This window comes from Ailuropoda melanoleuca, chromosome X (assembly GCF_002007445.2).
Source record: "Ailuropoda melanoleuca isolate Jingjing chromosome X, ASM200744v2, whole genome shotgun sequence".
NCBI lineage: Eukaryota > Metazoa > Chordata > Mammalia > Carnivora > Ursidae > Ailuropoda > Ailuropoda melanoleuca.
Window position 1 is genome coordinate 87,215,437 of NC_048238.1, and position 27,644 is coordinate 87,243,080.

At 38.2% G+C, this 27,644-nt stretch overlaps 1 protein-coding gene and 1 pseudogene across 3 annotated transcripts in view; one reads left to right on the forward strand and one right to left on the reverse strand.

Moving 5' to 3' along the window:
• Positions 1 to 27,137, forward strand: part of XIAP (X-linked inhibitor of apoptosis) — a 54,532-nt gene extending 27,395 nt beyond the window's left edge. For all 3 annotated transcript variants that reach the window (XM_034648731.1, XM_034648732.1, XM_034648733.1), the window contains 6 exons: positions 5,868 to 6,776; positions 7,851 to 7,950; positions 8,983 to 9,061; positions 9,764 to 9,806; positions 15,052 to 15,252; positions 22,586 to 27,137. In XM_034648731.1, the coding sequence (XP_034504622.1) occupies positions 5,900 to 6,776; positions 7,851 to 7,950; positions 8,983 to 9,061; positions 9,764 to 9,806; positions 15,052 to 15,252; positions 22,586 to 22,779 (1,494 nt within the window). In that variant the 5' untranslated portion in view covers positions 5,868 to 5,899 and the 3' untranslated portion in view covers positions 22,780 to 27,137. The remainder of the gene's footprint in view (positions 1 to 5,867; positions 6,777 to 7,850; positions 7,951 to 8,982; positions 9,062 to 9,763; positions 9,807 to 15,051; positions 15,253 to 22,585) is intronic.
• LOC100469859 lies at positions 783 to 4,031 on the reverse strand (annotated as a pseudogene).
• Positions 27,138 to 27,644: the final 507 nt, after the last annotated feature.

The following is a 27,644-nucleotide window of genomic DNA, read 5'->3' on the forward strand; positions in this document are numbered from 1 at the left end:
GACTCTCAATCACAGGGTTGTGAGTTCAAGCCTCATGTTTGGCATAGCATTTACTTGAAATTTTTTTTTTTTAATTAAAAATCAGGGGTGCCTGGGTGGCTCAGTCGTTACGTGTCTGCCTTTGGCTCAGGGTCTGATCCCAGCCCCACATCCGGCTCCTCTGCTCGGAGCCTGCGTCTTCCTCTCCCACTCCCCCTGCTTGTGTTCCCTCTCTCGCTGGCTGTGTCTCTCTCTCTATCAAATAAATAAATAAAATCTTAAAAAATAAAATTAAAAATTAAAAATCACCTTTGATCTACCAGTTTATGCTAACAATTGCCTAACTAGCATTTAAACAGCTTTATCAAGGTCTATCTCAGCTACCATAAAATTAATTTTAAAGTGTACATATCCGTTGCTTTTAGTATATTCACAGTTGTGCAACCATCACTACAGTCTAATTTAGAAATATTTTCATTACTCTGAAAAGAAACCCAGTAACCATTTGCAGTCACTCCCTATTCCCCTCCTGCCCCAGCTGTGGGCAATCACTAATCTACTTTCTGTTTCTATTTATTTTAATAACATTTTAAATTTGCAAAACTATTGTTCTCATGCCTGTTCCAGGTCATTGACTCAGAGTTTTAAAAGTTCTTCAATTAGTCATATTTACAAGTCCTGTGACATCTTCAGAAAACATTTGAATGATGGTTTCATAATATGATTGTTCTATATTCTAAGAGTTTTTGATCTGGTACATGTGTTTCAAATTCTGTTCATGCCACTTGCTAGGGACGTTAAACTTAATTAGAAGGAATAAAACTATTTTGTCCAGACTTAGAATGAAGTTTGTTCTATGTGTGTTAACCATTCCAGGCTTTCTGGTAGCGGGAACAGCTTTAGGAATCTTCTGTAGCATACCATTATCTTTAGTAACAATGTCATCTTCATCAGTGTCTTCATCCTTTGGTCAACTTGTGGTCTAATTTGCCGTGGATAGCCAAGAAGGCTATTACCAGTAGGTCGGTAGAGCTGCTAGCTCTGCTGTTCCTAGCTAGTCCTGCTGTTCCTAACGTTGTTCTGGTTTACTTGTCTCGCTGTTAACGATAAAATTGCAACTGTTTACACTCATCCTATTGATCAAAACTCTTTCCTGAAACTTCTATGCCATTAACTTCTAAAACTTCATCATTAACATCCAGTAACCCTGTGGTATGAACCAGATCTCCTGGAACAAGCCAGGATGTTAAAGATCCCTGGGACTTACCTAAACCATGTTGTGTCTCCCGTGGACTTTCTGAAACCATCCTGGCTATAGAGTCCTAGAAAATGTTCAGTGCTGTGTTTGTAAAGATAAACTAACCCTATGATGTGTTTCTAGGAGAATATTTATGTCCGTAATAGGAGATGCAGGTCTAAAGTCTTGGGGCATACTGATGACTGGATGTGGCTTTTTTCTGTGGTTGACAGAACACAATGCATTGACTAAAACATTTTCCTTCTTCATTAGCATGTCTGTACCAAAGGCACTGTTAATATGCCTCTTCGTTTTTCTGTATAAAAATCCTAAGCAGTGGGTTGTCTGTTGAAACACCTTTGTGATAATTATCATTTATAAGTAGTAAGTCTCCCTGGAAGTCTGCATAGCCTAATAAATCGTCAACATTAGGTATTTTATGAACATGTTGTAGTAATCCATAAAACTCCTTAAAATGTCCCAAGTTTTTCTCATTCTAGAAAAAAAAAAACAATGAAATCATTGCCAGACCTGCTCTTCACCTCCAGGATGCCCTTGCAGCCAGAGTCATGCTGAGTGCCGGGCTGCCTCTCTGGAATGCCAGGCGGGCGTGTGGGCACACTCAGCTGCAGCCCAGGAAGCCACGGCTCACCAAATGCACCTGTAGAGGTGGCTTGGATCTCCGTGCTCAACCTCACGGAGCTCCACAGGCTTCACAGGGCAGCAAGGAGTGGTCTGGCAATGCAGCAGGTAGAGGCACAATTCCCTCCCTCCCTCTCTGCAGGGCTCCAGTGGAGGAGGTTGAGAGGGCAGTTAGCCCATCCACCTCCCCCATGACTGGGCTCCTGATCCCGGCCAACAGCGCCAACCTGAGAGACTGTAAGTGAAAATATTATTAAAGACGTTTTGTGGGGGGAAGACATTCCGGAGAAAAGGATCACCTGTACTCCTGCCACCCTAATGTCATTTACCCAGTTAATAAAAGTTATCTTACAATAAAAAAGGGGGAGGGTGCCTGGCTGGCTCAGTCAGTGGAGCATGTGACTCTTAATCTCCGGGTCATGAGTTCAAGCCCTGTGTTTGGGGTAGAGTTTACTTTTAAAAAATTACCTTACAGTCTTATCCAGGGGCACCTGGGTGGCTCAGTCGGTTAAACATCTGCCTTCGGGTCAGGTCATAATCTCAGGCTCCTGGGTTGAGCCCTGCATCAGGCTCCCTGACCCTGATTCTTCCTCTCCCTATGCTCCTGCACGTGCATGCGCTGTTTCTCTCTGTCAAATAAATACAATTTTTAAAAATTAAAAAAAAAACAAGTCTTATCCATGAGTATATGTTTTCATGCAGTAGCAGTCTAATGTACATCTTATTTTATGTCCTTTTCCCCATTAAAATCTTTTTTCTGTATATTTGACAACTTTAGTAATAAAAGCCTGGGGAAAATAGGAACTTTTGCATTGTGTGCAGATACTGGTAGGTGGGGTTTATGTGGCTGTCTTTACACAGTTGAATAGGCTAAATATATATGTGTGCTGTGTATGTATGCATATGTACATGTATGTGTATTTTTTTGGTATGTGTATATTTTAAACACAACATCTCCCTGTCTTGAAATCTTCCAAGCCTGTCATATAAACACTGCTTGCTGATTCTTCTGTGCCAGTGTTGGCTTCCATAGTACCATTTTTCCCAACCACCGTTCCGCCCAAGATTACTGACTGCCTAGCCTCTTTAATGTCAGAACTGTCTTTGACATCTTTCTCTGTGTGCCTTCGTACCTTTGTGCTTACCCAATTCAAAGCCTGAGTGTGCTTTCACAGCGAAGCCTTAAATGATCTCAGCGTACTTTATTGCACTTAGACCTTTTCACATCCAAAGCTTTTTATCACCCTTCTCCAATATCCATACCCCATTTTCTTCTCTATTCACAATTCCTGTGCTACATATATACTTATTTTCTAAGTATCATCTCTCGTACCTTCATTTCACTTAAATACTTTATTTTAAAAAAATCCTCTCTCTCATCCCTTTCCTTTGGTGCCTTCCGCCAATCCCAACGTTTCTATCTGTTGTCAGTCATTTTTCTCCCTTTCACCCTTAACCTCTCTGGTAATTCTGCTTTCACACCCTTCAACAAAAGCTCACACTCTGATAAGTATATGTAGTGTTCAATTGGGTGCTTCTGAATAAATATCTGCTTTTCAAAACAGTGAAATCTAAACTATTAGCACGGAAATAACCCCTGGGAAGATGAGGTCTCCACTTGAAAGCTTCAAATAGAGATTCTCCTGCTATTATTGAATGATGGAGTTTTATGTAATAATATCTGAAATGGGGTGACTGCTTGAACCATACAAAATGTCCACTACTGTGAAATGAGAATAGATCCTTGATTTTATACTTGTCTGTTTTGATTGACCTGAGAAATAAAACTTAGCACTTCAGAGAAGGTAATTTTCATATGTTTTGGATTATATTGAGCATTAATGCTTCAGGGTCATTATAGACTTTTGTCATGCTTCCTAGTCTGTGCCCAAGTGCCTTCTCATGATGGGAGAAATCTACAAGGCACCCCAATCCATTCTGCACTGCTGTTGATTGTTGTAACTGTTCCTCCTGGTATTGGGTTAAAATCCACGGGCTATAATTATATTCATTGACTGGACTTCTGTCCTCAAACTACACTGAATTTGGATCCCTTTCCTATATAACAGCCTCTTAGCTAACGGTAATTATTCTGTCCTCTACGGCCCTCTCCCCACATTTTTCTCAGCTCTTGTACCTGTTCCTCATTGGACACCATTTTCATCATCCTCATTGCTCTCTATAGATATGACGCTTTGTTAATGTTCCTTCTGAATTGTTTTCAGTACTGAAAATAATATTCAATGTGTAGCTGAATTGGGTCTGAACCTTGTACATCTGAACATTAATGCAGCCTGGAATTGCTTTAAGTTTCTTTTTTAGTAGCCATGTAATGTTGGCTCATAATGAATTTTTTTTAAAATAAGCTCTATGCCCAACATGGGGCTTGAACGCATGACCCCAAGATCAAGAGTCTCATGCTCTCCCAAATGAGCCAGCCAGGCACCCCACATAATGGAATTTTTAATTAACTAAAATCCCAAGATTTTAATCTAGAGGTTTGCCTTCACATGACTTTTTTCCAAACCAAGTTTCCATTTTGCTTTAGTTCTGCAACAGATTTCTAAAGTCAGAATGTAATGTTTAATATCCCTATTAAATTTCATCTCAGCCTGTCAGCCAGCCTTGGTTTCTTTGAATCTTGGTTTTTGCCATCCAGCTTACACTTGATTGAACAAGGGGTCTTGAAGCTAGTGTCAAAATGTTTTCAGACATCTGGGAAATAATAATGAAGAGTCACGGAGTCTATCTTCCAAAAATCGTCATATGCAGATACATCTCAGCTCTTGCGGTATATATGAATTACTACCATTGTAAATTGACAAGGCCAGGAAAGACTGAATGAACTGTATTGCCAGCCTGCGGGACAGAAGCCTTGTGTTGAACATTACTCTGAGATGATGTTCCAAGACATATTGTGCCAACATAATGCCAGGGCTGCTAATTCTTCCCAAGAAATCAATTCATGCACATACGAAGTAGAGACAATTCCTGTGACCGTTTTTTTTTTCCAAGCATATACTGAGCACAGTATTAGGAACAGTGTGAGATTCTGAGAATGAGGTTTGCCTGAGGCAACCCTGATTTATGCCTGTTGTCCAAGTGTAATTATTAGTAGCATCATTTTTCACTTTCCAAAGTGTCCAGGTTTGGAGGATAAATTATCTGGCCACCCTTCTCATAACCCAGCTAGTTACTTTTAGTATTTTATCTGGGTTAAATGTTACACAGCTGTAATTTGGCAGCTTTAATGAGGCTGCAGTAGCACATCTCTTCCATTTGAACAGATTGTTTCTTGGCCATGGGAAGTTGATAGCAAAAGTAACTGCATTTAAGGTCTACACATACTTAGTATTTTTCCAGAGCTACCCTCTAGAGGGCGGTAATACATACATCTGAAATAATCCGATTCCAACAAATAATGGACTACAAGAGTCCAGGTTTCATATGCATGAAAATCAGAAACATTTGATGCTCTTAAAGGGCATATTGGAACCAATATTGTGAGTAAAACTCAAATACCGTTTGCTAAGCAGAAAAGTAAAGAAATACTAAAAATTAATTCATTAACATTCTGAACATACGGGTTTTTTTAAATTGTAAAAACTGAACTTTGATGCCTTGAATATATAATGATCCATTACAACAATTATGCATAGAGTTTAAGAATCTGCATATTTTATGCTTTTATGTTTTTTCTAATAATTTTACATGGTTAATAATTTTAATATATTCTGTATCACATAGTTCCCATATTTATGTAAAATAAGCAATTAAAAATGAATAGTTCTACCTGCTTAAATATTACTTTCCTCTAAAAAATGAAAATGCTAGTTTTTACTCTATAACTTGAATTGTGGTAATGTAGAGCTCTAGTATTCAGAATTAGGGTGTTTCTTTGTGTAATTAATTTTATGTCGTCAGTAGGTAATTTGTTAGCTCCTAATATCAAAATTATATTGCCTGTGTTTCACATTTTGGATTTCCTAATGTAATGTTCTCTTTTTAGAAAAGGTGGACAAGTCCTATTTTCAAGAGAAGATGACTTTTAACAGTTTTGAAGGATCTAAAACTTGTGTACCCGCAGACATCGATAAGGATGAAGAATTTGTAGAAGAGTTTAATAGATTAAAAACTTTTGCTAATTTCCCAAGTAGTAGTCCTGTTTCCGCATCAACGCTAGCACGAGCTGGTTTTCTATATACTGGTGAAGGAGACACCGTGCGTTGCTTTAGTTGTCATGCAGCAATAGATAGATGGCAATATGGAGACTCGGCAGTTGGAAGACACAGGAAAGTATCCCCAAATTGCAGATTTATCAATGGCTTTTATTTTGAAAATGCTGCTGCACAACCTACAAATCCGGGTATCCAAAATGGTCAGTATAAAACGGAAAGCTACCTGGGAAACAGAAATCATTTTGTTTTAGACAGGCCATCCGAGACTCATGCAGACTATCTTTTGAGAACTGGACAGGTCGTAGATATATCCGACACCATATACCCAAGGAACCCTGCCATGTATAGTGAAGAAGCTAGATTGAAGTCATTTCAGAACTGGCCAGACTATGCCCACTTGACCCCAAGAGAGTTAGCTAGTGCTGGACTCTACTACACAGGTATTGATGATCAAGTGCAGTGCTTTTGTTGTGGTGGAAAACTGAAAAATTGGGAACCTTGCGATCGTGCATGGTCAGAACACAGGCGACACTTTCCTAACTGCTTCTTTGTTCTGGGCCGGAATGTTAACATTCGAAGTGAATCTGATGTGGTGAGTTCTGATAGGAATTTCCCAAATTCAACAAATGTTCCAAGAAATCCAGCCATGGCAGATTATGAAGCACGGATCATTACTTTTGGGACGTGGATATACTCAGTTAACAAGGAGCAGCTTGCGAGAGCTGGATTTTATGCTTTAGGTAAACTTTATTATAAAACCAGGCTAATGAATAACTTCCCAACTTTCCCCAGTGCTCCTAAAAAAGTAGATTCCTTTAGCCCCTTGAACTGGTAAATATTTAGGTGTAGGCTGGCATGATTATTTACATCAGTATTAATCTGCGAACCCTTACGGTGAATCTGCAATGTAACCACTACATTTATGTGAGAAAGACTACCATATTATGAGTTTTGTTTACCTTTATGTGACTGTTTTTTTGGAGAAGGGTGATATGCAAAAGATGATAGATCTCCCTGATGGAAGAATGGATCTGACAGTAATATTAACTCTCATTTATTGAGCACCTACTATATGTGCTCAGTACTTGTATTACATGCATTCTTCTACACCTCATAAAAAGAGTCAACATTAGAGAGTTTAGTTTGGCTGATATTAAAATTGATATCTGCCTTTAGTACATAGACTATATATTTGAAAGCTGCCCTGTATGATGCCTTCTTGCTTCAAGTAAGCAGTTCTCAAATTGACTGCTGTCAACTTGTCAGGAAGGGCCGTTAGTGTGATGGCTTCCAGGAGTATTCAGATAAGTTACACCATTATATATCTGACCCATTTATTTTAGGATTGAGTAGTGCTAAATATTAGTTATTTCAATATTTTATTTACATAATCTCCTACAGTAATCTTGAAGGTTTGTTGAGTGTCTTGTAGCTATAACCTTAGAGAACCTTACTTTGTAATTTTGTTATACTGAACTTCACTGTTAAAGTTTCACAGTTTGAAAAAGTGTAGTATTGGTTGCCCCAAATGACATGTTAGAAAGAAGGTAACAACTGTAATTTTTCACATGAAAATTGGGCAATTTTATTTTCGCCTTCTGTAAAATGCCTCAAATTGAATCAGTGAGTTTACTGTGTATTTCCTCCTCAAACAGTCATGTCTGTTACTTGGATATGAATTTGAGTGTCTTTTTTGAAGCTCTAAGATTTTCATGTAATTTAGAAATGATTAATTCCATGGTGTTAAAGGGGGGAGTTTTGCATAAGCTTCTAATTGCACAAATGCGTGTATTTTTCTTTGTGTCTTTTCTTAGGGGATGGTGATAAAGTAAAATGCTTTCATTGTGGAGGAGGGCTAACTGATTGGAAGCCCAGTGAAGACCCTTGGGAACAACATGCTAAGTGGTATCCAGGGTAAGGTATTTAAATGTTTATTTAGGAACAGGCAAGTTAGACACTTTGCAGTGGGAAAATCTTGAATAACTTTTCACCTCAACTATTTTTGCCTTCACCATGGCTTGCAATTCACACCAGGTTTATAAAAATGGGGTCACCTACTTTATAGAAAAAAAAAAAGCCCTAAGCCTTCTCTGGTGACCAGAGCATTTGTTGCTTATATGTTCTATCTGTGGCATTCAGATGATTCGGTTTCTAAACATCAAATTAGGAATATACAGTTTTGTTGTTATTGGAAGTAGGCTCTTTTTACGATAGGCACAAGAGAGCCCTTGTTGCCAAGGATTTTCCCTAAGAACCCATCACATCCCCTAGCAAACAGTACTATATCTCACTGATTCTAAGACATACAGTCGTTCACATTTTCAAATTTTTGAAATGAGGACACATCTGGTAGTGGGTCATAATTTAATTGGCATTGGTGGTACATAAAATAATCACACTGCTTATAATCACTGTCATCTTAGAGTGATAATGACATCCTCTAAATGTCTCTTTGCCATCTTCTTTAAAAATAAAGTATACATCTATATAAGTGGTGTAGAATTTTTGGCCTACAAAATAGTATAACTTAAAACTTCAGAGTGATTGTTTGAAAATAAACCTTAACTTTAAAAAGCCTTGAAAGGTTGAAAGCCCAAAGAATTCCTTCAAAATGTACAGTTGGTTAATACTCTAAATAAAATTTAACTATTTGAAAAAAAAATTTTATGTCTTAAGGCGATAATTTGATAACTTGCTTAAAAGTTGAAAGTTCTCCGGTTGGTATTTTTTGCCTCACTAAGATTGGCAAAGTAGCGTAATAAAGGGGACATTTTTTTTTTAACTTTAAAATGACAGTTGATAGGGATTTGGATAACATTTCATTTTGCAGCTTTTTAGAAATATCAAAAAGCAAGTTAATGGAATTAAGATCATGGAGATTATATCTTTACTTATACTTTACTAATTTATCAGCTACCAAAGTTTAACCTTCTCTTAATTATTTAGGTGTAAATATCTGTTAGAAGAGAAGGGACAAGAATATGTAAGCAATATTCATTTAACCCATTCATTTGAGGACTCTATGGTAAGTCACATATTGTAGAATACAAATTTTTAAATGTTATTTAATTTCTTTTACAATGATTTCTTGGTGTAAAATTCACAGTATAGTATCTTAAATGAATAATATATGGTGAGCCTTAAAGGAGAGATCTTAAAGAATGCTTGTTATTCTTAACCTGAAGCAGATTTATGAAAAGGGAATCACCATGAGCTTATTGATTTAGCTATCACTGTAAATGAAAATGGGCTTGAAGAACTAAAATACTTAATCCCTCAGCTTTCTGAAGTTAGACTTTTGTGTATAATGTGTTTTATACTCATAAATAGTTGTAAACTTTTCATAGACAGTATTTTAAATCTCAAAAACGTGTCTAAATTGACAGTGTGGCCAGGGGCAGCCAAGGTATCGGTACCATGTGGGAAGAGCCATGGAGTAGAACGGGAGGCCAGAGTTGCCATTATGGTCCTGCCATGAACTCTCTTGCCTCAGTTAAGTTGTTTTATCTCCCTGAGCCTCAGCGTCTTGTTTGTAAAGCGAATGGATTGGGTTAGATGATCTTTTAACTTCCTTCTAGCTTTATCATGTTATGCCTCTTGAGAAGCTTCGTATGTTAAATTGGAATAAAGCCAATTTATAAATTCACGATTAGTGTAATTTTTCAAATTGAGGTAATTGCCTTCTACCAAAAAGAACTCTCACTTATAATCCATATTTCTATTTTAGGTAAGATCTGCTGAAAAAACACCATCATTAACTAAAAGAATTGGTAAATATTTTTATTAAATACACTTTTAATTTCATTGCCAATTTATTACAGTTGTTATTTATAGGGTGGAGACATAAGCTTATTCTTTCAAGGTAATCAAGGTGTATTTATTTGAAATGAGATTGCTGTAAATCTAAGAATGAATTAAGTGCCAGGGTGCCTGGGTGGCACAGCGGTTAAGCGTCTGCCTTCGGCTCAGGGCGTGATCCCGGCGTTACGAGATCGAGCCTCACATCAGGCTCCTCCACTAGGAGCCTGCTTCTTCCTCTCCCACTCCCCCTGCTTGTATTCCCTCTCTCGCTGGCTGTCTCTATCTCTGTCGAATAAATAAATAAAATCTTAAAAAAAAAAGAATTAATGAAGTGCCTATAAATTTAAGCCAGATATTTATACATTAAGAGCATTCATGTGACTAATATAACACTGCATGTTAATTATGCTGGAAAATTTAAAAACTACGCTAAATCATATTAAATTATAAGTTATATAGTTATATATAATATAAAATTATATTAAAATAATTATACTAAAAAATAAAATTTTAAGAAAGAACATTCCTGTGGAGGTTGGGCAGTTAGCTTTTCTAAGTTCAGGAGCAACAACAGTAGGCTTTCCATTGCCATTTCTGTTAAAATCACAAAGGGAAGAGTTAAGTGTATTTTTGTCCCAGGTGCTTCTTGAGTTAGCCAGGATCATGAATCCAATGCTCTACTAATGCGCCATCATCATGCTCAGCCCTACCTGCTTCCTTATCCCATGCCATCTTTGTGCCTCCCCCAGTTTCTTCACAGAGGGGCATGGTTCGGTTTATCTCCTGTTACCTTATAGAGAGGTAGAGGTTTTTATCCCAAAGATTATTGACTCATCATAAACATCTTTAAAAACCAGAAAGATACTATGTTAAGCAGAGATGATACCGTTGTCCCCACATTTCAGATGAAGAGACAGAGTCAAGGAGGCTAAGTGAGGGGCGCCTGGGTGGCGCAGTCGTTAGGCGTCTGCCTTCGGCTCAGGGCGTGATCCCAGCGTTCTGGGATTGAGCCCCACATCAGGCTTCTCTGCTAGGAGCCTGCTTCTTCCTCTCCCACTCCCCCTGCTTGTGTTCCCTCTCTCGCTGGCTGTTTCTCTCTGTCAAATAAATAAATAAAATCTTTAAAAAAAAAAGAGAGGCTAAGTGACCTGCCCACAGTTAGATTACAAATCAGTAGTGGAACTAGGACTGTAAACAGGGTCTTCTGAAACCTGTATCACACTGTAGATCTTGTTCTTAACTTAGGCATCATGTTTCAAAAATAGTAAAATTTAATTTAGAATATGTCTGCTGATTCCCCACTCCTTATGGCATCATCTATTTAGTATCTTAAGGGTTACAAGACAAGAGAAAACTATATATATGTGCATAAATATGCTTAAGAAGGAGAACCACTTTGATAATGTTTGATATAGGTTTGTAATGGGCAAAGTAATAAAGTTTAAGAAATCATTTATTCCAGCCTATATTTTTGAAATTATCCACAAATGAAGATTCTGTAACATTTCTTGACAGGAATCATTCTTACGATGCATACTGTACTTTTTACGACTAATGAGACTCTTGCTCTAGTTTGGGATTAATGTTTTAAAATTGAGATGTAATATAGCAAAAATTTCACCCTTATAAACAGTACACTTTAGTGGTTTTTAGTATATTCACAATGTTGTGGAACCATCACTGCTATTTAATTGCAAAACATTATCATAATGCCTAAAAGAAACCCTACACCCATTAGCAGTACATCCTCATTGCTGCCCCTTCAGCCTCAAGTCCAGCCAGACAGCTACCGATCTACTTCTGTCTCTCTGGATTTGCCTATTCTGGCCATTTCATATGAATGGAATCATAATATGTGGCTTTGAAGTTCATCCATGTTGTGGTACTTATATATGAGGACTTCATTCTTTTTTATGGTGGAAAATTTTTCCTTTGTATGGATAATACCACATTCTCTTTAGTTAGTTGATAGACATTTGGGTTTCCACTTCTTGGCTCTTAGGAATGATGCTGATGCTGCTATGAACATTTGTGTGCAAATTTTTGTGTGGACATAGGTTTTTAATTCTCTTGAGTATATATTTTGGCATGAAGTTGCTGGGTCATGTAGTAACTCTACATTTAACCTTTTGATAAACGGCCAGTTTTCCAACGTGGCTGCACCATTTTCTATTCCCACTAGCAGTGTATAAGGGTTCCAGTTTGTTTCTCCATGTCCTTGGTAGCACTGTTACTGTATGTCTTTTCATTACAGCCATCCTAGTGGATGTGAAGTGGTATCTTATTGTGGTTTTGATTTGTATTTCCCTGATGACTAATGATGTCAGGCATCCTTTCGTGTGTTTATTGGCCATTTGTATGCCTCCTTTGGAGAAATGTCCATCGCCTTTGCCCGTTTTTTAGTTGGGTTATTTATCTTTTTGTCGAGTTATAAGAGTTCTTTAAATATTCTAGTTTTTTACATGTAAGTCCCTTGTCAGATACATGATTTGCAAATATTTTCACTCATTCTTTTCACTTTTCTTGCTAATGTCCTTTGAAGTATATAAATTTTTAATTTTTGATGAAATCCAACTTATTTTTTGTTGCTTATGCTTTTGGTGTTACTAAGAAACCATTGCCTAATCCAGGGTCATCTATGCTTTCTTCTAAGAGTTTTATGGTTTTATCTCTTACATTCGGGTCTTTGATCCATTTTGAGTTTATTTTTGTGTATTTATAAGGTGGGGCCCCTTTTGATAATTTTTCATGTGGATGTCCTGTTGTCCCTGCTTTTGGTTTTTAGCAAGATAACCTTGAGATACCTGCAGGATATCTAAGTAGGTGGGTCTTACTACCTGCAAATCAGATAAATAAAGGTAAAATTGTGGTGGTGAGGAAAGTGTCCAGAGAGATTGTTAAAAAGGGGGGATCAGTGAGGGAATGGAAAGAAATCACCAGTGTCTAATCAGGGGAGCAGAAGGAGCCAGCAAAACAAGCTGGGAAAAAAAAAACAAACAGAGAGTAGAACCAGGAACGATTGATGTCCAGATGTCTCCACCCAGAAATCTCAGAAAGCAGCTGAAATTCAGCGTTTCTAAAAATCACTCAGACTGAATCCAGCCCTGTTCTTTTCCCCCCAGGTTGATTAATAGTTCCCCAGTTCACAAAGTCACCCAGTAATTTGAGTCATTTTAAGGTCTTTGCTTTCCTTAATCCTTCTACATTTAATTAACCAGCAGGTCTGATGAATTCAACCTTTTTAATATTGTCTAAAATCCACTGTATCTGCCCTAGTTTCTGCCCTTATTTTTCATTCAGATGCTTTAGTAGTCTAATAAATAGTCTTTTATCTACATTATAACCCCCCAACAGAATTTTTCTTTATCAAACAGAAGTCTTAAGTTACTTTCCTACTTCTTTTACTTACCATGTAATATTTCTTATAATCAAATCCCTTTCCAACTTCTTTTAAAAAACATTTATTGAAGTATAATACACATACAATAAAATGTTTAAAATGGACTTAAGTATTTGGTTCAATGAATTTTAACATGCGTTTATCTGTGTAGTCATCAGCCAAATCAAGATATAGAACAGGAGCACCTGGGCGGCTCAGTCAGTTAAGCGTCTGCCTTTGGCTCGGGGTCCTGGGATTGAGCCCCGCATCGGGCTCCCTGCTCAGCGGGGAGTCTGCTTCTCCCTCTGCCCCTGTCCCCTGCTCGTGGTCTCTCCCTCTCTCTCTTATGCTGTCTCTCAAATAAATAAAATCTTAAAAAAAGTAGCACTTCCACCATGCCAGAAACTCTTTCAAGCCCCTTTCCCAGTCAGCATCTACCCCCAGTTATGTTCTGACTTCTATTACCATAGATTAGTTTTGAACATCTTATAAATGTAATCATATGGTATATTCTTTTGTCTCTGGTTTGTCATTATGATGATTTGTTCATCAGATCTGTGAGATGCATTGTGTTGTCTGTGGTCATAGTTCATTTTTCCTTCTTGCCATGTAGTGTTTGAATATACCACAGTTTACTGATCCATTCACCTGGTGGTAGACATTTGAGTTGTTTCCGGTTTGAGGCTGTTACAAATGACACTGCTGGGAATATTCTTGTGCATGTCTTTGGTGGACCTTTTTTTTTTTTGGTGGACCTTTGTACTTATTTTTAATACCTGAGTAGAATTGATGAATCAGAGGGTGTAAGTCTCCTCTTTCAGCAGTTCTCTACATAACCTGTATTTCTACTTTGAGTACCATTTCAGTGAATTTCTATTCATTTTGTTGCATTATCTAGTTCACCCCCCTCGGCTGCAGAAACTAAGTCTCAGAGATAGGAAATTCACACATTCAAGGTCACAGACTGCGAACTCCCCCTATTTCCCAGGATTCTTCCAAAATAATTGTTAGTGACTTGGGAAAGAAATCCAGCCATTAAGTACTTAGGTTAGCTGTTAATGAGTACAGCTGATTTGGATAAAAGGTCTCATTTTTGAAACACTTAACTTTTTCTTCTCGGTTTTACCTAATCTTGCACTATTTCTTCAGTCTTTAAAGCACCTAATCTCAATTCTTAGTGCTACAAAATAATACTGTATTTTCAATGATTATAAGAGTCTGAAAGATTCTTCAGTGCTTAAGTACTTCAAAATCTTCTTCCCAAAGTAGCTTTGATTTGCTGGTTTGTTTTTTGTTTTTTTTCTTGCTTACCTTTTTCTTTTTAACTGTACTTTGCTGTTGAGTTGTATTAATGAAAATAGTTGTTTAGGGACGCCTGGGTGGCTCAGTCGTTAAGCGTCTGCCTTCAGCTCAGGTCATTATCCCAGGGTCCTGGGATCGAGCCCCACATCAGGCTCCCTGCTCAGAGGGAAGCTTGCTTCTTCCTCTCCCACTCCCCCTGCTTATGTTCCCTCTCTTGCTGTCTCTCTGTCAAATAAATTAATAAAATATTTTTTAAAAAAAGAAGAAGAAAATAGGGGCGCCTGTGTGGCTCAGTCGTTAAGCGTCTGCCTTCAGCTCAGGGCATGATCCCGGAGTCCTGGGATCAAGCCCCACATCAGGCTCCTCTGCTGGGAGCCTGCTTCTTCCTCTCCCACTCCCCCTGCTTGTGTTCCCTCTCTAACTGGCTGTTTCTCTCTCTCTGTCAAATAAATAAATTAAATTAAATTAAATTAAAAAAATAAAAAAATAATTGTTTAAACTCTGTTCTTTTTCCTCACCAATTTTTATTTCAGATGATGCCATCTTACAAAATCCTATGTTACAAGAAGCTATACGAATGGGATTCAATTTCAAGGACGTTAAGAAAATAATGGAGGAAAAAATTCAGACATCTGGGAGCAACTATAAATCACTTGAGATTCTGGTTTCAGATCTAGTGAGTGCTCAGAAAGACAATACACAAGATGAATCAAGCCAGACTTCATTGCAAAAAGGTATGCATGGCTGTTTTTAAATAGCAAGAAACACCTAAGAGTACTTCATTATGGATAGTACCTTATATGACTTTGTGGCCCATTCATTTTTTTTTCCTTTTCACATCCACCTTAGGATAAACATTTTTTAGAACTTTCTGTTAATAAAAAATTCAAAAATACTGAAAAGTGGAGAAAATAGTACGATGAACCCTCATGTATCCATAAACCAGATTCAGTAATTATCAATGATTTTCCAGTCTTGTTTCATTTCTTCCCCCAATTTTTTTTGCTATGGTATTTTAAAGAAAATTCCAGGCATCCCATGTATCATTTACCTATAAATACTTTAATATATATCTAACAGAAAAGGTTTTTTTTTAACATAATCTTAATACTGTTGTGTTAAGCAGTAACTTAAACTGTGCTCAGATTGCTCTAACAGAATACTATAGACTTAAACAGAAGACATTTATTTCTCAACATTTCTGGGGGCCTGGAAGTCCATCAAGGTGCTGCAAGATTTGGTTCCTGATGAGGACTCTCTTCCAGGCTTGCAGATGGCTGCCTTCTCTCTGTGAAGGCAGAGAGAGAACTCTGGTCTCTCTTCCTCTTATAAATACACTGATTCCATGGGACATCTGGCTGGCTTAGTCAATAGAGCATGTGACTCTTGATCTTGGGGTCGTGAGTTTGAGCCTCGAGTTGGACATAGAGTTTACTTTAAAAATAAATACAGGGTCATGTGGCTGGCTCAGTCGGTAGAGCATGCGACCCTTGATTTTGGGGTTGTGAGTTTGAGCCCCACATTAGGTGTAGAGATTAGTTAAAGTAAAATCTTTAGGGGTGCCTGGGTGGCCCAGTCGTTAAGCGTCTGCCTTCGGCTCAGGGCGTGATCCCAGCGTTATGGGATCAAGCCCCACATCAGGCTCCTCTGCTGGGAGCCTGCTTCTTCCTCTCCCACTCCCCCTGCTTGTGTTCCCTCTCTCGCTGGCTGTCTCTCTCTCTCTCAAATAAACAAATAAAATCTTAAAAAAAAATAAAATAAATAAAATCTTTAAGGACGCCTGGGTGGCTCAGTTGGTTCAGTATCTGCCTTCGGCTCAGGTCATGATCCCAGGGCCCTGGGATCGAGCCCTACATCAGGCTCCCTGCTTAGCGGGGAGGCTGCTTCTCCCTCTCCCTCTGCCAGCTGCTCCCACTGCTTGTGCGTTCGCTTTCTCTCTCTCTCTCTCAAATAAATAAAATCTTTAAAAAATTTTTAAAAATTAAAAATAAAATCTTCAAAATAAATAAAAATAAAAATACATACATACATACATAATGAGAAAGAAAGAAAAAAAATAAAAGAGATACTCATTCCATAATGAGCGGGTCCCACCCTTATGACCTCATCTAAATTTAATTACCTCCCAAAGGGCCCATCTGTGAGTCCCATCACATTGGGAGTTTAGGGCTTCACCATATGAATTTTGGGGGGATGCATTTATTTATACATACAGTATGGTACCAAACTTAACAAAATTACCAGTAATTCCATAATATCATTTGAAAATCAGTTGGTTTTAATTCTCCCCAGTGTCTTAAAACATTCTTAACAGCTCATTTGTCCTAGTTGGTATCCAAGTAAGATCCACTGGTTAATTAATTTAATTTTTGTTATGATTTATTTATTTATTTTAGAGAGAGCGCAGGGGGGAAAGAGAGAATCTCAAGCAGACTCCCCACTTATCATGGAGCCCTTTGCAGGGCTTGATTCCATGACCCTGAGATCATGACCCATCAAGGGTTGGACGCTGGGGTGCCTGGATGGCTCAGTTGGTTAAGCATCCAGCTCTTGGTTTCAGCTCAGGTCAATATCTCATGGGTTGTGGGATCGGGTTCCACGCTTAGTGGGGAGTATGCTTGAGGATTCTCTACCTCTGCCCCAACCCCCCTTCTGTGTCTCTCTAGAAGAATTCTTTTAAAAAAAAGAAAAAAAAAGAGTCGGACACTTAACTGACTGAGCCACCCAGTCGCCCCTGATTTATTTAAGTGTGGGTTTCTGTTTTAGTTTAGATAAGGAATAATGAAGGCTTTTATGATTGTGGAATCTCTAAGTTTTGTAGTTGAAATGGATTTAGAGTGTTCTGCAACTTTTCATGTGATGTAAACCTGTAAAAGCACCATATTACTAAATAGAGCTTGAATAAGTGACACCCTGGTACTGTAAATCATATATAGAAAGTGTATTAAACTTTTTTTTTAAGTAGGCTCCACGCCCAAGTTGGGGCTTGGACTCACAGACCTGAGATCAAGAGTCGCACGGTCTATTGACGGAGCCAGCCAGGCACCCTTAAAAAGTGTTTTAATAATGTGCAAGAGAAGCATATAAACTCCTTTTAGGAAAAAAAGATTAAAAAACGTTAAGTTCCTTCTTTAAGGATGAAAGCAGCTCTAGTGTTTAATGGCAACATCGAAGGTTAGAAAGTTTCAAACTGAATACATTTCGGGTACCGAGGTTCGTTGGTATAGTCATTGCTCTCTGAGCTCTTGACCACCTCTCCCAAAGGTTGCAAATTCTCCCAGGGCTAATAAATCTAAAAGTTTACTATTTTTTTTTACATAAAGACCCTTTTGGGGCGCCTGGCTGGCTCAGTGAGAAGAGCATGCGACTCTTGATCCCAGGGTTGTGAGTTCAAGCTCCACATTAAGCGTAGAGCTTACTTAAAAAAAATAAAATTAAAAAATGAGTAGACCCTTTTGATCTTTAAGTTATTTCAAATGCTTCTAAAATATTATTCAGATAATTACATCAGTCACAAAACAGTATAACACTGATTTCTTAATTACATTAGTTGATGTAAAACATTCAGCAGAAATCTAACTACTCTTTTCCTAAGTGTAGGCATTTATTGAAAACCTGTAATAGCTTCACTTGTCTTAGTAATGATAAAATGAGCCACTGACTTGATCATCTTCCTGCTGCAGTAGAAATACAAGGGACTGTATCATTTTTCCCTGCATCTTAACCACAACTCAAGTTTGACAGTAAGTTGTTAGTTTTTATACCGGAAGGTGTTGTCAGCAACAGGATGATTTAGTGGATTGCAATAGGAAGAGAACAAGGGACAGAGTACTTTAGGGAGTGTCTGTTTTCTATCCGGCAGGAGTCAATGGAGGTTCTTACTATCACTGAGACTACAAGCTAGGATGGTGTGGGAAGCAGGGACTAAGCAAAGGGAATTCATCAGTTGACCTCTCCTCGGTCTCATTAAGTTGAGAGGGAGGTTAATTGATAGAGCCTATCTTCTCACACTAGGGCTGCTGCCTGTTCCTCTCCCCAAGGGCTTATGCGTAAAGATTGGCACTAAGACTCTTTTAATTCTATACAGAATAGAAGATGGGCCTAAGGTAAAGCAGGTGGAAGTTATTAGAAAAACTACACTGTTATTGTTGCTTACTGAGAAATCCTAGATTCAGTACTAGCTTTTATCACAATGGCTATGTGACAGAAAATATCCCAGTAAATGGTCTTCTAAAAATAGTACCAAATAGTATCTTTCTTTCTTTTTAAAGATTACATAGTGTGCTGGGGCACCTGGGTGGCTCAGTTGGTTAAACATCCGACTCTTGAGTTCAGCTCAGGGTCAATCTCAGGGTTGTGGGAACAAGCCCCTCATAGGGCTCTACGGTTGGTGGTGAGTCTGCTTGAGATTCTCTCTCCCTCTCCCTTTCCCCTCCCCCACCACGCACTCTCTGTCTCTCAAATAATTTTTTTTTAAGTTGGGGGGTGCCTGGGTGGCTCAGGTGGTTAAGTGTCTGCCTTCAGCTCAGGTCATGATCTCCAGGTCCTGGGATCTGGTTCCACATCGGGCTCCCAGCTCAGCAGGGGAGTCTCCCTCTCCCTCTGCCTCTCCCCCCGACTCATGCTCTCTCTCTCTCTCTCTCTTTCTCTCTCAAATAAATTAAATATTTAAAAAAAGAAAGTAGACGGGGAAAGGTGCCATCCTAAAGGACGTAGAATCCAATAGTTACCCTAAGGCTTCAGTGAAATAAAATTGTCAGAAGTAAACAGTTGGTTTCAGGAGGTAAAAATCTATGCCCAGAGCCTCACCATGTCAAGTTAAGTGGCTGTACACAAGGCTGAAATAAGGTAGAAAAAGTTGATAACCATGTTTGGTAGGCCTGACATCTCATTCCACTGTGGTCTGTAAAATGGAATCACAAACCACCAGAACGAAAATGAACCTGAAAGATCATATAATAACTTCCATTACTTCAGTAAGAAAACTGAAGCATAGATGTCCTGTCGGCAAAGATCACTCGGCTAGTTGGGAATGAAAATCAGGTTTCCTGACATGTGGTCCAGTGTTCCTCTTAAAAAAATGTTTCAAGTGTACAGTTCAGTAGTGTTAAGTACATTCACAGTTGTGCAACCAGTCTCCACAAGTCTTTTTATCTACAGAACTGAAACTCTGTCCCCATGAAACAACACGTCCTCATTCCCCCTCCCCCAGCCCGACAGCCGCCATTCTGCTTTCTGTCTCTATAAACTCGACTCCTCTAGGTCCAGTGTTCGTTTTTACTCACTGGAGCATCACATCCAAAAGTCATGTGTAAACTTCTTAATTGTTTTCCTCCTTTTTGGGGGCGTGAGTATGTACTTGATTCTGACTTTTTTGGTTAAATGCTTTCATATAATACAAATCAGGGTAGAGTGCCATCGCTTTACTTCCATTGTTACCTCTGCCCCAGCTGCCTTTTCCCTGTCTGTGTACCTAGTCTCATTCTCCACTCCACCCCCGGTCCCCTAAATCCATCTTGTGAACTCATCCTTCAAGGCTCCACTTAAAGGTCATTGTTTGAAGCTTTCCCCAGTCCCCACAGCAGAGTCCAGAGCTCCCTGTTCTCTACTTGCGTTGCTATGAGAGCATTCATAACATTGTTTTAGAACGGTTTTCTTTTCTGTCCTGCATATCAGACCAAGCTTCTTGAGGACAGGTGCTTTATCTTATCTCTGATGCAGTCCATGTTTGAGCTTATAGTTTTGATTATGTCCATGAGGTTGCTTTTTAAGAAGAAAGAGATTAAAGAATACTTTCTCTTCACCCCTGGTCAGGCATACCTCTCCAAAGCACAAACCTCCTCCTATCTCCCTCCAGGTTAATACCCTTTACTGGTCCCCAGGGCCCTCAGGATCAAGTCCAAACTCCTTTATGTGGGTTGCCAAATTTTTCGTGACCGGGCCCCTACTAACCTTCTGTAGCCTCATGTCACGCTGTGTCCCTCCGAAAGCCTTACCCATGCACTTGCAGGCCTGGTTCTGTCTCTCCTCTCGGAGCCTGCCTGTGCCGTTTCCTCTACCCGGAACACTCTTCTCCCACTGCCTCTGTCCCCCAGAGCCCCCTCTCCATCTTTCCTGGTTAACTCCTCCTCATCCTTTAGGACCCAGTTTAAGTATAATTTCCTCCAGGAGGCCTTCCGTTTATGTGTGCGTGCACTCTCACACCCTTCCTGTGTTCTTCATAGCAAATTGTAATTACCTGTATCATTACACTCTAGTATAATTTCCTGACTTGTGTTTCTTACTTGTTTATGAACGATTAGGGCCCTGGGGCCTATGTATTTGTTAATTATTGGATCTCTAGTTCCTAGAACCTAGTTACGTGTTCAGTAAATATTTGTTGAACAAAACTCAACCACTGTTTCCCAAACTTGTTTTCAGAACAGTGTTCCCCAGGTTGTTAAAAGGGATGGCATGAAGAGGGAGCAAAAAAAAAAAAAAAAAAAAAGGAAAAAGGAAAAGCTCTGTAGTTAAATAAGGCCATGCATTGTGACTTTCTAAGAGGGGACATACATTATACTGTCCTAACCTGTACTGCATAGCAGTGGTTCCCCAGCCAGTGTGCAATCCCAGAAACTGTTGTTATTGTATAAAACTGTATCTTCTTTATTTTGCATACTTTAATTTCAGAACAAAATTTAAAAAACCAACCCCAGAAACTTTAGATTTAGCAAATGGGGCCTAGCAATCTATCGTTTAAAAAAATGCTCCAAGTGCACCTGAGTTGCTCAGTTCAGGGGCCAACTCTTGGTTTTGACTCAGGTCATGATCTCGTGGGTCCTGCAGTCGAGCCCCAGGGGGGCTCACTGGGGAGTCTGCTTGAAGATTCTCTCCTGCTGCCCCTCCCCCCTCTCGGAAATAGATAAATCAATCTTTTTTTAAAAATGCCCTAAGTGATTCCCTGGTGAGGCCACCTTTGGAAACCACTGGTCTACAAAAGATTACAAAGATTGTTAAACTATGTAATGCCTTTACAATAGTGCCTGGCACGGAGTAGTAAGTGCTGTGTTACTGTTAACTGCTGCCTTTGTTGTTGTTGTCATTATAGTTCTTCTGTTTGTTTGTTTTTTAAGTAGGCTCCACAGCCAGTGTGGAGCCCAGTGCGTGGCTTGATCTCACAACCATGAGATTGAGACCTGAGCTGAGATCAAGAGTCAGACACTTAACGAATTGAGCCACCCAGGCGCCCCTGTCACTATAGTTCTGTTTGACCATGAAACACATTTTCATGACGGATTTGTTAACACTTCACACAACCTAGTTCGGGCAAGGCTAAATTAAGCAGTGCTTTAGTGCCACCTGTATGCTGATGTCATCCGAATCTCTGTTTCTAGCCCTAACTTCTCATGACCTCAAGACATGACTGTCCAGTGACATTTATATACAGATGCCCTGCAGACACCTCAAAAACAACTGGAAAAATGTCAGACCAGTACCTCCTTCTGTATTTCCTTTTGGCATCATCATCCCCTTGTCAGCCACACTAGAAATCTTAAAATCAACTCTGTTTCCTCTTTTTTCCTCACCCCTCACATCTAGTCAGTCACCACATCCTAGTAGTCCCACTTCAGAAGGGTCCCTCAGATCCATCCCTCCATTTCTGGAGTAAGTCATGCCCTTTCCATATGTCACTTCTTTTTACCTAACCCTGGCTTCTCTGCCTGGTAAGTTGCTGGCCATGTTTAAATGTCTCTCCTCCACTTCTCCCATCCCCCCCTCCGCAGCTGCCAACGAGCAGCGTACCCCAGCTCATCTGAAGAGAAGAACTTGTTCTCTCTTCCCGTCCCCAGCACTTCGTAACTTTATTAGAGCACTTTTCACTGTGTACTTTGCACTTTGCTCCATAGCCTCAGGTCACATCCTTCTCTCCTCTAGCCTGCGAGCTCTTTGAGCAGGTGTCACATGTGGGTCATCCTGTGTCGTGGCCCTTGATGAGCGCCTGGCACATAGTAGGGCTTCACGTTGTTTCAGTATATTTCAACAACTAAGAAAGTCAAAAATTAACACATTTCTTTTCTCTTTGTGCAGAGATTAGTGCTGAAGAGCAGCTAAGGCTCCTGCAAGAGGAGAAGCTTTGCAAAATCTGTATGGATAGAAATATTGCGGTGGTTTTCATTCCTTGTGGACATCTGGTCACTTGTAAACAATGTGCTGAAGCAGTTGACAAATGTCCCATGTGCTACACAGTCATTACTTTCAAGCAAAAAATTTTTATGTCTTAACCTAACTCTACAGTTAGGTGCATTGTGTTCTTCTCATTACCCTGATTGAGTGTGTGATGTGAACTGACTTTAAGTAACCAGCATTGAATGCCATTAGCATTTGCTACCAAGTAGACGAAATGTAAACTACAGTGTTCTAGTTCGTATTCTAAAATTTGAATTTCTGGATTTTGGAGGATATTAGCTATGTTGTATGTCTTTTTTTTTTTACTGTTATTTAATTGAAATCTAGACTAAGAGGCATCATATTGTCACTGACCACAATGTGTATTTGTAGTACACTAACTTAGTTTCTAAGTGTAAGTGAATCAACTGAATTTTTCATTCTTTTCATATAGGCTTAACAAATGGAGCATTCTGTGTAAACATGGAGATTAGAGTTAATCTCCCCAATCACATAATTTGTTTTGTGTGAAAAGGAATGAACTGTTCCACACTGGTGGAAAGATACAGATTATTTTTAGATGTTTGTCTTTGTGTTTTAGGATTTTGTCTATTCTCTTTTAAAATTATACACACGTGCTTGGGTGGGTGATTGTAAAAAATGATTTTGCCATTGTTAAAAGGGTATTTAAGGATAGAATACCATCTAGCCAACATGTACTGACATGGAAAGATGTCAAAGATACTAAATGTAAACTGAAGTAGCAAAACACTGTCTATACAATGAGTCAGATGAAGGTGTGTGTGTTTTGTATATGTATAGAGCAAAAAATTTGGACAGATAAAGCACCAAACGGTTAAATGTGGTTTCTCTTGAGGGGGGGTCGGGGGGGTAGGGCCCAGAGGGGGTTGCAGGGGCCTTTCACTTTCTACTTTTTTCATTTTGTTTTGTTTGGATTTTTTATAAGTATGTATTACTTTTATAATCAGAATTTTTAGAAAGTATTTTACTGATTTAAAGGCTTAGGCATGTTCAAACGCCTGCAAAACTACTTATTGCTCAGCTTTAGTTTTTCTAATCCAAGAAGGCAGAGCAGTTAACCTTTTTGGTGCCAATGTGAAATATTAATGTTTTTATGTTTTTCCTGCTTTGTGGATGAAAAATATTTCTGAGTGGTAGTTTTCTGACAGGTAGACCATGTCTTCTTCTCTTGTTTCAAAATAAATATTCCTGATTTTGTAAAATGAAATATGAAATATGTCTCAGATCTTCCAATTAATTAGTAAGGATTCATCCTTAATCCTTGCTAGTTTAAGCCTGCCTAAGTCACTTTACTAAAAGATCTTTGTTAACCCAGTATTTTAAACATCTGTCAGCTTATGTAGGAAAAAGTAGAAGCATGTTTGTACACTGCTTGTAGTTATAGTGACAGCTTTCCATGTTGAGATTCTCATATCATCTTGTATCTTAAAGTTTCATGTGCGTTTTTACTGTTAGGATAATTAAGATGTATATAGGACAAAATGTCAAGTCTTTACCTAAATTGTTTTGTTTCCTTGATTAGTAATAGTAGTAGATATTTCTGAAATAAATGTTCTCTCAAGATCCTTAAAATCTCTTGGAAATTACAAAGTATTGACAAGAAAACTAGAATACTTGCTTAAATATTAAAAAGAAAATAAAACTTGAATGGGAGTCAATAGAGATAAAAAATAGAAGTTTGAAAGTGCTTCATACAACACCCAGGGTTTGCTTACAAGATTCTTAAACCAACCTGTCATAGGGGTGAGTGAGGCATTTCACTACAGAGAAACATTTGAGAATGAAACTTAAAAATTCTATTTTCATCTTATTTTCTAAGAGAAAGAGTATTGTCATGTTCTCAGCACCTCTGTGGATGACTATTTTAAGTGACAGTCATTTAAAGCATTGCAAATTTAAATGAGAACTTTTTAAATTAAATAATGACTGCCTGGCTTTTTGCTTTACCATGTAAACTCTCAGTTCTTTACCTTTGGACTTCCACTTAGGTTTAGTTAGATGTTCATTAAGTTAAATTTTACATATATAGTCTAAGCTTTGAATCTAAATTACAAGGGGAGAAAAGTGTTAAAGATTCTTAAATGTGTTTTCCAGAACGCGTCAGCTCCAAGTCAGGTAGTTAGTTCAATCTAGTTGTTGGCCAGGGACTGAATTGTTTTAACATAAGGCTTTTCCTGTTCTGGGAGCCTCAGTTCATTGAAACTCTTCTTTTAAAACTTGTATGTTTAGAGTTAAGAAAGACCTTTTTTCTCCCCATGAGTTGTGAAATGTAATGCATGAAGCTGATGTGGCTAACAAGTTTATTTTAAGAATTGTTTAGAAATGCTGTTGCTTCAGGTTCTGAAATCACTCAGCACTCCAACTTCTAATCACATTTTTTTTTAAGACTTACCAATGTTTGTCTGTGTTCTCACTATAAAAAGCACTGGATCCTTTCCATCTAGTTGTGCAAAAAATGATTACTTGCAAGGTCAGAAATATAACCAGATCCAAATCTGCGCCTCCCCCTTTCCCAAAATAGTTCTCCATATCTACATGTAGACATCCCTTTTCTGTTAGAAAGTTCACTCTAAAGATTTCGAAGTCACCACCTTTTACTGCATTTTAGTCATGTGAAGAGTCAGGTTGTTTGGTAATAAGTAGTTATCTTTATTCATAATAATTTGGTGTGCTGATCAAAAGCCTTGTTTTAATTTTTGAAAAATGGCTTTCATGTTTATAAAGTAAACTCCAGTTTGTTAATTAACGGCTTTGTATTGCCTTTCGTGCTAGGTTTGGGTTTCTTAGTTTTGTTGTTTTTTCCCCTTTGGTTAAAGGCTAAGGGGTAGGGTGGGTGTGATGGGTGTATCTAATGCGATTTGGCCCTGCCTAACTATGATCTTTTGTTTTTGTGGTTACATTATTTAAATTTTGGTAGGGTTTTTTTTTTTTTCCTGCTTTCATTTGAGTGGATAAAACTGGTATTTCGAACTCTCTGGATGGAGACTTCCACCACAGCACTAAGTGCGTGTATTGTACTCTTTAGGCCCAAATCATTCTTTTATTTCCTGATTCCCCAGGGGTTGAATGTGAGGGGGAAGGGTGGAGGAGTGGGAGAAATGGGGTAGGCTTTTCATTTCCATTAGAGAAATAAGAAAACAGGAGGGGATAGTTGACAGATGTAGTTATTTTTAGCCAAGTCGGCTTTTAAAAAGAGAGAGCTGTTTCTTCATTTCTGAAATAAGAATAATACCTATCTTACAAAATCAGGAGAGTTCAGGGAGACCCTGGATGTCAGATATTTGCTACAAATGTTCATTCCCTTCCCAGCACACTCTCACCCTTCAGGGGTTTGCCTTGACTGTGGAAATTTGGGCTAAAACTTAGATGGTAACTCTTTCAGTGACTCTTACTCATCTTTTTTGGCGTTTCTCATAGTTAAGATGTAAATTATAATAAATAGTTCAGGTCCTTAAAAATATTTAAGTTCCTTTTTAAAAAATCCAAAAAAAAAAAAAAAACTATTCTTATCAAGTTCGGGTGAGCTTTCCTAATAGAAACAGTTGGCTTATTCCCACTTTCATCGTCAGTGTCAGTTTGACTATTCACTTAGCACAATGTGAATTTCACTAGTGGCGTACTAGAATCCTAGAGTGTCAGAGCTAGAAGTGACCTTAGAGAGTATCTGATTCTTCCCCCTCGTTTTACAGGTGAGACAACTGAGGCTCAAAGGTGAAGTGATTTATTCAAAGCTATCTAGCTAATTAGTGGCAGCCCAGACTGGGACATAGTTTGAAGGTGAAAAACTTCAAGTTACCTCTCCTGGGAGATCTCAAATGTTTATTTTTTCAACTATTCTTTCTTTTATACCATAACTTTCACTACATATTAAATGACACTTTATGACTAATACAGTAGGACAATCTTAAATACATATATCTTCAAATTGTACAATACTACGTTAATGTTTTGGGTGGTAAGATTCTATTTTGAAGACTAAAGTTTGCAGATATGCATAGAGATTTTTTTTGGCATTTCCTACATGCTTATTGTGTATCATTAATGCAACATTTAAAACTACTATATAAGTATATTTTGTCATTTTCTCTATACTTGGTAACATATTTGCGTTTTCGATTTGATGTAATAAAGGCTTTAATGTAATTTTTGTTAGATTTTGCATTTTTCATCATTATTATATTTTATCTAATCTGACAGAATGACAGATTCTTATGTCATTGTATTAGTGTTGTGAATAATCATGTGAAATGTTTTCAGATAGAGTGCTATATTTGTGAATGTAATTTTATGACTTTTTTCATTTAGTAGAAACCTTTCCATCAGTATGGAAAACAAAGAAAATTGCTTTCCAGTGTATAATCTGGCAGTCATCATAGATTAAAGCTTATTTTTCTGTGAATAAAACTTAATAAAGTACTGTTCTTTAAAATGATATCTTATTACTTTGTATTTATTTTACTTTCTCAGAAAAAATAAAATAGCCCTCTTAAAAATACTAAAATGAAACCTAAATATATTTTCTGCCATTGGGCCAGGCATTAAGGTACACATCAAGTCATGTCCTGTTAAAAGAAAAAAGACATCTGTTTTCATATTAATTTATAGAATTCTGTAAGTGCATGAAAAGCCTGTTTTTAAAATGTATAAAAATATGAACTATAATAACACTCTCTCCCCACAAAGATTGGTCTGTTTCTCCCAAGAGATAATATAGTCACCATAACAAATCTTGAGCAAGCAATTTAAATGCAGTCTACCTTTCTTCTTACATGTCAACTACACTTTCAGTGAATATTGATAAAGATGTGAATTTTCAAAGCTTTCCCTTAAAGTTCAAGCCCCAGAGAGGGCACCAAAAAAAATTTTTTTTAAACTTTCTCTGGGGCGCCTGGGTGGCTCAGTTGTTAAGCGTCTGCCTTCGGCTCAGGGCGTGATCCCA